General features: G+C 43.1%; 2 protein-coding genes across 3 annotated transcripts; one reads left to right on the plus strand and one right to left on the minus strand.

Annotated features, from left to right (window-relative positions):
* Nucleotides 1-455: 455 nt before the first annotated feature.
* Nucleotides 456-2,907, plus strand: LOC104400344 (ras-related protein Rab-8A; the record flags this gene model as incomplete). The annotated part of the gene is made up of 5 exons (XM_010021557.1): nucleotides 456-533; nucleotides 932-1,021; nucleotides 1,654-1,719; nucleotides 2,178-2,228; nucleotides 2,678-2,907. Coding segments are annotated over 5 exons (378 nt in total), but the record flags the coding sequence as incomplete, so codon positions are not given.
* A 4,193-nt stretch (nucleotides 2,908-7,100) lies between these two features.
* Nucleotides 7,101-11,379, minus strand: CIB3 (calcium and integrin binding family member 3). 2 transcript variants are annotated; one of them, XM_010021555.1, is made up of 6 exons: nucleotides 11,329-11,379; nucleotides 10,978-11,012; nucleotides 9,184-9,295; nucleotides 8,683-8,830; nucleotides 7,608-7,803; nucleotides 7,101-7,159 (listed from the first exon to the last, which is right to left on the minus strand). In XM_010021555.1, exons 1-6 carry the CDS (start codon nucleotides 11,377-11,379, stop codon nucleotides 7,138-7,140), a joined length of 564 nt encoding a protein of 187 aa, XP_010019857.1. In that variant the 3' UTR covers nucleotides 7,101-7,137. The 2 variants fall into 2 exon arrangements, with proteins under 2 accessions (XP_010019857.1, XP_010019858.1); XM_010021556.1 differs by lacking the exons at nucleotides 9,184-9,295; nucleotides 10,978-11,012 and having other exon boundaries at nucleotides 7,138-7,159.
* Nucleotides 11,380-11,587: the final 208 nt, after the last annotated feature.

Below are 11,587 nucleotides of genomic sequence, written 5' to 3' on the forward strand. Positions count from 1 at the left end.
AGGAGCTTAGATCCGCGAACGGGGCGGGTTCACCGCGGGGCGCGTCCACGGTGCCTGGCTCTGGGTTTACCCCAGTGCCGCTGCTGGAGCGGTGCTGGGGCAGTGGGGGAGCGCCTGGGGGCCGGTTCCCTCCATGAGCACCTTATCTGGCCAGGCAGCCGCGATTGTGTGTTACGTGGAACCACGAACCGACTGTTTCAAAAGTAGCTGTTGTTCAGTGGCTCCTTTCTGCTGTGGCAAGGAAGAATTTAACTCCTCTGCTGTAGCTGAACCCAGGACATCTGGCCAGGCAGCCGCGATTGTGTGTTACGTGGAACCACGAACCGACTGTTTCAAAAGTAGCTGTTGTTCAGTGGCTCCTTTCTGCTGTGGAAAGGAGAACTTTAACTCCTTTTAAACTCTTTAACTCCTCCTTAAAGTAACACCAGCTGAAACTGCCTCCTTTTAATCCTTAGGGCATTATGTTAGTCTACGACATCACCAATGAGAAATCGTTCGAGAACATTCGGAACTGGGTCAGGAATATCGAAGAGGTAATTTCTCTATTTCCTTACCAAATGTTAAATGTGGTGTTTGAAGTTCTGTTGCTTCAGGTGCGTTGAGTTTCTTTTGAATGCATGTGCTGGAGGGTACTTGGAACCAAATGGAGTGAAGATCAGTGATAGTGACTCCTGGGATGTCGTGGTGCACAGTAACTGAGGGGGGGCAGTGAGGGCCGTACCCTCGAGTGACGAGGAGACCTGAGGGGTGATGTTTTCCTGCTGCTGCAGGTGGCCTGGGAGCGGTTGTCATGCAGGACACCTGCTAGGACATGGGCTGTGGGGGAGCCTGTAAATCTCTGGGAGGTGCTGAGCACCAGCACCCCCGTGTTAGGGCCTCGGTGGGTGCCTCAGCTCCCCAGGGCAAAGCCTGTGGTCTGTTTGTGTCTCAGCACGCCTCTCCGGATGTCGAGAAGATGATCTTGGGAAACAAATGCGATGCAAATGACAAAAGACAAGTGTCCAGAGAGCAAGGGGAGAAGGTGAGTCCTGCAGCATCACCGAGTCTGGTCGGGGGGTGGAAACGGCCGTCGGTGTCGGTACTGGGGCAGTATTTCCAAGTGGAACCATCAAGTGTTTCCCACGCTGCAGCTGCAGCATATTGTCCTGCTCTCATGAGAGCTGAGTCTGGGTGAAGGACTCGTGTCTGTTCTGTGCTCACCACGTGCCAAGCAACGGGCTGGAGATTTTCTGGGAGGAAGGAAGAAAAGGTTTGCTGGAGTTGGGCACTGAGGAAATGTCTCTCCTTGGCTGAAAGATGCCGACATGAGGTAGATGGGGTTGTCTTTTCAGCATCAGGTGTTGGTTGAGGCAGAGATGGTACATTTGCACGCTGCAGATGCTACAAGGCTGACAAGGTATCCATGCAAGAGTAAACATAAAAGACAAAGCAGCAGATTAGAGTGTGTGCAGAGTGTAAAGCAGCCATGCAGAGCCGGTGGGAGCAGATGCTGTCGGGAATGAGATTTAGTTCCCAATATCTGCAACTTGTTCTGCTTGAGTAAATCCCCCCGTTCCTGTGAATGGGGGGTTTGGAGCTGTTCCCTGCGCTGCTGCTCGGGTTTGGAGCTCTTCCTGCAGTTCCTGCTCTCATGTGCAACCTGTTTGTGTGCAGCTCGCTGCCAGCTTCGGAATTAAGTTCATGGAGACCAGCGCAAAGGCAAATATAAACATAGAGAACGTGAGTACCAGAACCCTCCCCTTGCAGGACTCACTGGCTTGTGCAGATGGGGTGGGAGCACTCAGTGCTGTGTGGGGCTGTGAAGTGTCCTGTGAAGGCCTTGGTTGGGCAACGTTGGGCTCATTTGTTTAAATGGAACATACCACGGGGGTCTGAGAGCAAAGTGAAAACCTTGGCTCGTGTCTTTGTGTTCACTGCTGTGATCGATAAAGGGCAACGCTTTCCTGCTCCATAAACCTGGGCCTGCAGGTGTGGCCTGTGCAGGTTTTTTGGGCTTGGGGGGGAGGTTTGGAGTTGAAAAAGGAGCATTAAAACCCGGGCTGGGGGGAAGCTGAAAACTTGGTTCTTCAGGAGTTCGGTGTACACAGAAACTCAGGAAGGCAGCTCATTGCTCAATAAAAGTGTTACTGAGTGCATCTTATTTGCCACATAACACCCAACTGTTGCACTCGCTGCAGGCATTTTTCACTCTGGCAAGAGATATCAAAGCAAAAATGGACAAGAAGTTGGTGAGTAGCTTCTGTTTCATCCACATTATACGTAAATGGGAAACAGACCTAAAGCCAAAAAGTGTATAGGAAATATTTTGTGGTCTTTTACATGGGGAATGCACCAAATGTTAGAGGAATTAAGTCTTAGTTTTGCCAAGCTACACTCTGACCTTGGCTTATCAACAATTGTCTCTGCATTGCAGGAGGTGGCTGCAATGGGTGAGGTTTTCCATGAATAAAATCCTCTTTGTTTTATTGAAAGGGAGGGGTAGAGGATGGGTTGGGTCTTGCTCTGGATTCCTCCATGTTTCAGCAAGAGCCAAACATGTCATTCGTTGGGGTTGGTTTTATCCTGGCTGTCTCTGAGCCCATGGAAGGCAGAGAATGGGCGCAGCGGGTGTGAGAGCTGAAGGCAGCAGCTGTAGTTCTCTGATAAGTAAGTAATAAAATACTCTTTGTGCCTCCAGGAAGGCAACAGCCCCCAGGGCAGCAACCAGGGCGTCAAAATCACACCGGAGCAGCAGAAGAAAAGCAGCTTTTTCCGATGCGTTCTTCTGTGAGGGACACGGCCTTAACCTGAGCGGCTGCTCCCCGAGCTGGACTGTGCCTGTTCCCGGTGAGCTTTCCTCTGGCTGTGGACTTTGCATTCTCAACCTTGTCACGTTGTGACCATACGAGTAAGAAATTGTTTATTTTAGTAATTGTCTGACTCTTCAGTTTTGGAGATGAAACAAGCTTATTTTGGTCAGATTGCCACTGGGCATGTGTGTTGTCTAGCAGAGGGAGTGCAGAGCACCTGGGACCTGTGATACAGCACCTTTGCCGGCAGGCTGCAATCTTCTGGTTTGTATCCATGATATATCCAACGTAGAGAGATGAAGTTACGACAAAACAAGAAATGGAAATGCCAATACTAGTGAAGTACAGGTGTGTGTAGGTGAGATGTGTGCGTAGCCACGTCTGGAGGTGCATAGAGAACAACTGCTTCAAAACAGCAAAGAATTGTGCTGCTGTGAGCAGTGCAGGCTTGTACCTTCTCAGAAGGTAGAAGGTAGCTTTCTGCATTTCCACCTCTTGGCTGCTATGGAGAAAACCCCCTTATCTGCCTGTTACTCGCGCAGTTGTGTCTCTCTGGACAATCCACAAGTACATTTGAAGTTAAAAAATAATCCTTCTCAAAGGAATCTCTATTTTTTTAAAAAACCAAAGTGTGCTGTAAATAGAATGGTTCCTTCCCATCAGGAATTACTGTCACCATGTTAGACTTGACTGTGCTTAGTTAAGTACTCCAGATGTTCAGACGTGTTTCAGAGGAGACGGTGGCTACAGCGAGTCTCGTGCAGCTGGTCTGTGATCTGTTCTTGGAGCAACAGGCCGTGGTTCGGGCAGGGACACTCACTCAAACATTCCAGCTTCTCCTTCTCCACTTGAGAACAACTCCAGCTCTGTCATGACATCGTAGCTCCTTTTGTATCGTGACAAGAACATGTATTGCACTGCTTCCAGTTGTGTGTCCTCACACACACTTCGCTCACATATGCAAAGAAACATTGCACATACAAACACTTTGTGCAAAGCAACTCTGTGAAGCTGAGATTTGCCTCGCTGCTGACCCACGATCGCTGCGGGTATCGGGCAGCAGCAGAGCTGTCACTGGTGAGCAGCAATGCAGGCACTGTTAGTCCTCAGTGGAAATAGTCTATGTATTTATTCTGATATACACAGTCTGTTACATTCCAATGTGTAAACTGTAACGGCCGAGTGAAGCTCCTCATTGCTGTCAGTTCAGAGGCTGTAAGCCTGACTTCCTTAGGCTGACAAAAGGAGCCAGGAGGAGCCATCTCCTTCAAAGCCTGCTGTGGAGTGATTGCAGTTACGGTGTATTTAGTTCAAACAACCATATCAGCTGTGTCCTGCAACTCACTGGAATTGTTAACGTGCTTTGTTTACATTGACAACTGCACTTCAAGGGTAAAATTAAAGCTGATTTTAAAGTTAATGAATTTACTCACCAGTTTTGTTTTCTTCAAGTTTGTGGTGTTACAGCCTGGCCTCAAAGGAGCACTCCTGACTATTGCTGTAGTTAATGATCTATCGGATTCAGACTGAAACTAGGAGTCTGCAGCATGCAGCTGGGCTCAACAGGAGCATTGCCTGTTTTTCTAGAATGGAAAAGGAACTTTTCCTGCAGAAGTTACTGGTTTATAAAAATGCATTTTCTGTGCTACCCAGCTTTTGTTATTTTATGTTTAAAGAGCAGATTACAGTGAGCTCTGCTCATGATTAAAATCATACGTAGAGCTTTCCTCTAACCAGAACCTTATGATGTTGGGTTGTTGTTTCTTTTTGTTTACTTGTGGCTTTTTAGTGTGAGGACCTGGTGAACGTGCACTGTAGGGGATGTACACGCTGGTGTATCTGTAGGATAAAATCACTTTAAGCTCCTGAAGAGCCTTCTAGTCAGCACGTGCTTCAAAGCGTAGTTAATGCAGAGCTGTAGATTGGACAAGCAACACTTTGATCTTGAGATGAGGGACTGGAAAAATAAGTGGTTGGTCTAACTTGATACCAGGGGCTGTCCACCCTGCTGCTGCCTGCTGGCAGTATCTGAACTGATAACTTGTCTTGCAGTGAGAAAGCAAATCATACTCATTTCCAAGTGGCTAAAACTTGAAGGATGGGATTGTGGTTTTTACTCCTCACTTTCTAAATCTGAAGTTAATCTTTTCATTCAAAACAAATTCTGTGTGTGAATACCTTTTGTTTCATCTTATGCTAGTTGTTGCACATGTTTATGTACCTAATTTATAGCATGCTTTCCTTTCACGAGATGATTTGGTGTTCTCCACGAATAACTACATTATTGCCCAAACTCAGGAAGTTTCATACAGTTACTGTGATTACAGTCATCACTGTACTTCTGGGGTCCACAGACTCTACACCGATAGTAAATCAGAGTAAGCAATATGAAACATAAAATGTAAATGGAAGACAGGAAAAGGCTGAAGACACTGCAGTTGTACCTATGCCTGACTGCATGTTGCTAAACATGGACATCAAATCTTGGAGAAGGACAATATGTAGTTGATGTTTCCATCACAGAATTAAATTACTGTGGTTTGTAAGTGTGAGTGTTGTGGAAAACACAATGATGGAAAGAGGTACCCTGTAAATACCTCCAGTAACGAGCTTGTATCTGAACTTTAAGGAAGAAAAGCTTTTCAGTCAGGTACAGAATTTGTAAAACTGAGGAATTTAAGTTGATCTGAAAAACTAACTCTGTGCTTACTACACATTCTCAGTGTCTAGATGCCACTAAAATTTCAGGTAATGGAGTAACACTTGGTTTGTAGAAAAACAAACCCATGTTTGAGCATGTTCTCAAGCTCCCTTACTTTAATGAGTATCACAGAATTCTGTGGCTGACCTTAGTTGTGAGGCTGGTTGCAATACTTCGGATAGTCTTCACTCCCTTTGGGTGTGGGCCTGTCAGGAGCTCGTCTGTCAATAAATAGGGGAACTGCTGTTTGAACACTGCCATTTTAACACTTATGTTGTCTATGTCGTCTTGGTCCTATGCCAATGGGCACACCTCATGTTCCTTGACATCAGAGCCTTATGCCAGCATCAGACTTTCAGCCTCAGATTTATAAATCCTATGGATTATTGTAAGTCTCTTCACTGCTGCTGAAACTTATTTGGTGTCTCCTTTCATGTGAGATGCTGCTCATCTCGCTGACAAGTGTTAGGGGATGATGATTGTTCTGGTGGTGTCTTTGGCTTGATGATCATGCTCAAAAGCTACCATGATTTCTTGTTCTCTTGGACTTGAAATGGCTGGTGTCTGTGCTGGAGAGGAACTGGACAAACAGCTGCGTGGAGGACGGTCTCCATTAGTACCAGAAGCTCAGAGGGGTTGGGAAGGAATGAGACTAACTTCTGTCTTTTCTAGATTAACTAAGGAGCTGTTCAGTTGAACGCTGATGGTAACACGCAGTCTGATTATTTCAGGCTGCCTTATTCTTTGACCCATCTCTTCCAGTGATCGTTGGAGATCTTGTTTCTGTAGTCAACACACGTTTTTTGGGCTGAGCTCTCCAGCCTTTCTGCAGGAATTGGATGCTCTGCGTTGAGCGTGAGTTGGGACTTAAGACTTTGCTTTGAAGGGAACTTTAATGCATCCCACAGATTTTTTTAAACAACTGAAAATTGTGTTTTTTAGAATGACCACTTTTGGCTGCCCCCCTTCCCACATGACAATTGCTTTCTTAAACACTTCTCATGGATTGCCATGTTTGTATGAAAAACAAAGCTGTAGTTTATTACGGTATGTCTGTTTTTACTCTGTTGTACAGGACCCTGAGCACTGCATAAATAAACTTCTTATGAAAAGAGAATTTTACCAGCTGAGTTTCAGTCCCATTCCTCACTCGTGCACGCAGGTTCTTGTGTGGGAAATGGAGTACTTACAGAAATAGAAAGGAGGGACAGGAACCTGGGGGAGGCTCTCCTGTACTTGAAAATATGTTCACTTTTCATTATGAATTTGGAAGTAGAAAGCTCTTCTCTGTATAATTTCATACAAGTTCCTTTATTACCTGGTGGTATCTGAATGTGAAGAAACTATTTCTCATCTCACTGTCTAGGTCAGATTTGCTTTAGCTGGGGGGAGGGAGGAGGAAAAGAGTTTTTGTTACACTGCAGGGAAAACAGACATTTTGATAAATAACAGAGAAATCATGATGAAGAGCTTAATGAATTTCTCCTTCTAAAGAGGTAAAAAAGAGACAGAGGTTTCTGACTGGTTCAGTTACCAGAAATTGTCCTCTTGCTCCTCTCCTTTTACTCCCTCATGGACGGTAATCTCAGGTGAAGTAATAGTTGCTGAAGGTTCAAGAAGTGCTTCCCTCTACATGTTTCACTAGGTTCAGATTCGAATGTGAAATGTGCTATTAAAAAAAAGAGGAAGTAATGATCACTTGTCATCGATCTATTAAAAGGATTCACTACAGTTAATCCTATAAATTGGAAGCTGTCTTTGTACATGAAATAAGTGCAACATTTGAGTGCTGCTTTGTGCAAGATGTGTGTCAGAAACCACATTAAGACTCTGTGAGGCATCATCTCATATACTTCTCAATGGAACCTAAGAGCTAATACTAACATTTCAAGTTGAGGCCTTATTTTTTATGTCCAAAATATACCAGAGATTCCAAAAGCAAGTCAAGAAGCTTCCCCACTTTTTCAAGCATGTTTTCCCCAGTCTTTGCAGTGGACAGCTCTGCTACTGCTGTCAGGGATCTGCAGTGGCTGAGGGGACGTAAAACACACACTACAGAGACTTCTGACAAAAGAAATAAGATCAATCTTGTGTTAGAAATGCAAAGCAAATACTACCTAAGGAAATCTGGAGCCCGTATGATCATATGCTGGAAGTCCTCCAGAGACAGCTTGCCATCGTTGTCCACATCAGCTTCGTAAATCACCTTTTCACATACAAGGCTCACTTCTTCTGGGGTAAGTTCATTTCGGGTTAATTTGTTGACTGTTTTCTCTAGATCAGATTTGCATATGTAGTCATCATTGTTAAAATCTGGCAAAGGAAACAAAAGGAATTCAAAGTGACAAAACTCAGCCCTTTGACGTGGTTGACTGCCAGGACCTAACAGGAAAGGTTTGGTTGCCAGGGCATGATGTATTTATGAGGAGAAATTTCAAATCAGAAATTCTTATCTGTATTTGCTTGTAGAAAAATGAAATACCAAATAAAAATCCTGGAATAATTCATCCCGATCATACATAAGGGGAACAGTTGTGAATAGTTTAATGGCTAAACATAGCCTAGGCGTAATGAAATTGTTCTAGCAAAGCACTACTACTGAACTAAAAGCAAGAAATAGCAAGTTAAAGGAAGAGAACGGGCTGTGCAGTTTTGGTCGGGCTTCACTTCTTTAAGATCTTGGCTGAATCATGCACAGTTTAAAGGGTAAGAAAAAGCTGTTGGTTGTTGGTTGATGTATTGTTTGGCTTTAGCTGACTATAAGGAAAGTAACTGGAAAAAGAAAAACAGAACCTTTAAGTTTATCCTTGGAGCAAGCTGCTGAAGTGTGCTTCCCACACCAAAACCACCCAACATTATTTATGGGCAGCCAGATCCCTTGTGCTGCACTTTCCCAAGCAGTCCCTCAGACACAGGTATTTCTTAAATGTTTATCAGCTCTTGAAAACTGCAGATAATTTCAGGTTGTAAATTTTGTAGTAAACCCTAATCCCAAAGAAAGAAGAGACAAAAGGGTAAAGATGACCAGAAGTTTTTATGAGAGAGAAGAGACATTCAAATGCAATGAAATGAAAGGCTGTATTAAAACATGTCTAACTAGCAGTCATTATGGTGACAAGATGAATGTTTTGCATCCCTCCCTGAAGCTGCAGGATTTCCCCAAAGTTTACTTTCTATGCATGTCTCACTCACCATATATTTTAAAAGCATAATAAGCTTTCAAGTCTCTGGGAGCCATTTCACTCAGCACTGAAAACATGTCCAAAAAATCATCTAAAGTCATATTGCCGTCTCCATCCTCTGAGAAAACCTCTGCTATCCGCTGGCGGAACGGGTTGTCCTGGGAAGCAGAACACAGGAGCAGGGGAAGGTCATCCTTACCAGCATTTATCTCACTGCAGATAAGACAATTGAAGCGAGATTATTTTTGCTGTAACCTCTTTTTGGCAAGTGCTCCCTTTTCTGCTGTTCTGTTCTTGTCTAATACATCAGAGGTAGACACAGCTGCAGCCTTCCTTAACCTTTATGCAATTTCAGGGTGTTTTCAGGAATCACTAGAAGCTTCCAGAAGAGCTTTCAACTTCAATAGCCAAAATTTATTTGTATTTCAGCCTCCCAGCAATTTGTAGTGGATGAATTATTAAAAAAGGGTTAGATTAAACCAAAATGTGTCACTTGATTCCAGTTGTGTACCTTCAGCTCTGGCATGCTGCCAATGAGTTCATAGGGAAGTGTCACGTCTGGTTTATGTGTGTAGTCGAGTGGAACTAGCTGTGGGGCTAGATCTCGGTATCTGTAAAACAGCCTGCAATAGAAAGGAAGATTTGTTTAGGGAACAAGCTCTTGAGATCTCCAAAAACAATGTCTCTTTTTCCAGAACTGCCTTTTCCATCTCACTCTTCACACTTTGCATCCTTTACCAGGTTAATACCAGTCACTAAATGACATTTAGATTGCTCTGTAGTTGTTGGTGCAAGAGGGTATTAAAAAGAACAACATATTTAACTGGTGAAAAATCCAAAGCCTTTCATGTTCACAAAACAAAAAGGTGAAAATGCTTACCCAGGTCAGGCAGCCAAACCACTAGACACCGTGTATCTGAAACCAGATTTTTACCAAGTTTCAGATGTACTTCTGCTTTACTATCGGGTGTAGTTAGATGTCTGTGTTTATGATAACAAGGCTCAAGTCCTTCCACATGCAGGTCAGCCTAATCAGTTTCCAAACACAGAAATGCTTGTGGCAAGGCAAAGGGGATTTGTTTTCCAAGTCCACAGTGAATGTAACCAAAAATAATGGGCTTAAACTGAACCATGAAAGATTTGGTTTAAATAGTACAATGAAACCCTGAATGCCTAAAGCCATGGGCAGGAAGAGACATCTGGGGCTAACTCTAGCAGGATTCTACCCACCCTGAGTATCTTCCTGTTTTTCCATAGAACTGAGGTTCAAAAGACACAAAATGTGTGTAAGAATTCAAATTTATCCAACACTTTTTCAGGATGCTATTTCCTTTCGTTCTCGTGCTGGAGTCAGGAGTAAGCTGTTGGTAACAGCTGTTAGCAACAAAACAATTGGGCAGAATTTTGAAAGGGATCCTTATCAATAATAAATGTTTTATGACACAGTTATGGGTCTGGCATCTATTTACGGTGTGGAAAGATGACAGGTTTAGATTTCAGTTATTACAGAACCATTCATATTTTATCCTGCCCAGAATTCATACACAGACAGGCAGGTTCTAAAGAGGGACATGCTCTCTACAAGGTTGTCACCTTCAGCTAAATTAGCAAAAACTGTGTGGAGATGTCTTGAGAGAGGCAGAAACTGAACACTTCTCTCTCTGTTGGTACACCAAGAATGGCAAATGCAACTTCAACATTGTGGATGTTACTGTCTGAGTAAGTATTTTCAATGAGAGGAGAACGTGTTCAGGTTTTCAGTGAAGATTCTCAGTCTACATGAACAGAATACTGAGCCTGTCTTTATCAGATCCTTTGGCCAGAGGTTAGATGGAGTGTTTGATGAGGTGCCTGAAGGCTTTGGGAAAAATGCATCTTAGAATATCAGTGTAATTATGTATAAGAAGATACGAAGAAAATTTGACACAATCGTTAAGGCTTCCATAAACCAGGCAAAGTATTCTGAAGAATAACAGTACACTTTGAAGCATCCATCATAAAACAAGGTGAAAGGAATGTGGATGTCCCTGGCAAAGGAGGCACTAATAGAACTTCTTACGCTTATCTCTGTTAAGTAAAGAGAGACCGGTACCTTAATACAAAATTCAGAATTCTGGCTCAGTTTAGGATAGATAACAGAGGGTTTGTACACAAAAAGGCATCAAAAATGCTCAGACTTCCCAAAGGTATCACTTTGGATTTGTCTAAATCCGTTTTAAAATTATTTTTAAATACCTCCCCTATATGTAACTTGTCTTTAGAGCAATCTCTGTCCTTTACCCACAAAATGCACAACAGGACTCACCTCAGAATTTCTTTCCTTGTAAAGAATGTGCAGTCCTATGAAATAAGAAAAGATATAACATGCAATGCCAGTATTTAGCGTGCACTGACCAAAACTTTTCCCATATAGCAACTTAAATGAAGTTATATTGTAATATATGTGGCCAAACATTAAAGCTCCTTCTTTTTGGCACATAATTAGGAGTATTTTATAAGTCTTCTTCTTGATGTAAGAATCAAACTATGTTAGTAAAATCTTCGCTGTAATTTAGTACTGCTAATTAATAGTTTTTAAAAGAGGTTGTTTAAAACAAAATAAAACTTTGCCATTACTCAATGTTCTGTCCAAACAGCCATTTAGTTTGTTTTGTACCTGATATGCATCCAGTTGCTCTTGAGTGAAAACAGTTTGCTTGTTGCCCATTTCTAGCTCTGGGTGCTAATTCTAGTCCCATCATTCTTTCCTCAGAGGCACCTTTATAGGCGGTCTGGATATCCAGCTATTAAAAGCTTCAACAATGAGGTTCAGGTATAGGAGAGGATCAAGTAACCAGCTTCCCTCTTCTGCAGGCTGTAAAGTATCATAATAGGAGCATTTCATCAAATCTTTAGTCTGGCTACTCAAGGCTCTT

Source organism: Nestor notabilis, unplaced genomic scaffold (genome assembly GCF_000696875.1).
Source record: "Nestor notabilis isolate BGI_N333 unplaced genomic scaffold, ASM69687v1 scaffold26919, whole genome shotgun sequence".
NCBI classification, from domain to species: domain Eukaryota; kingdom Metazoa; phylum Chordata; class Aves; order Psittaciformes; family Psittacidae; genus Nestor; species Nestor notabilis.

What these genes read in the sequence shown, in the direction of transcription:
- CIB3 (XM_010021555.1), bottom strand. Translation starts at nt 11,379, where the DNA reads ATGGGCAACAAGCAAACTGTTTTCACTCAAGAGCAACTGGATGCATAT. An exon ending in ACAAGGAAAGAAATTCTGAG is followed by an intron (nt 9,296 to 10,977) that starts GTGAGTCCTGTT and finishes TTTCTATTGCAG; the next exon opens with GCTGTTTTACAGATACCGAG. An exon ending in CGGGCTCCAGATTTCCTTAG is followed by an intron (nt 7,160 to 7,607) that starts GTAGTATTTGCT and finishes TTTTTTTAATAG; the next exon opens with CACATTTCACATTCGAATCT.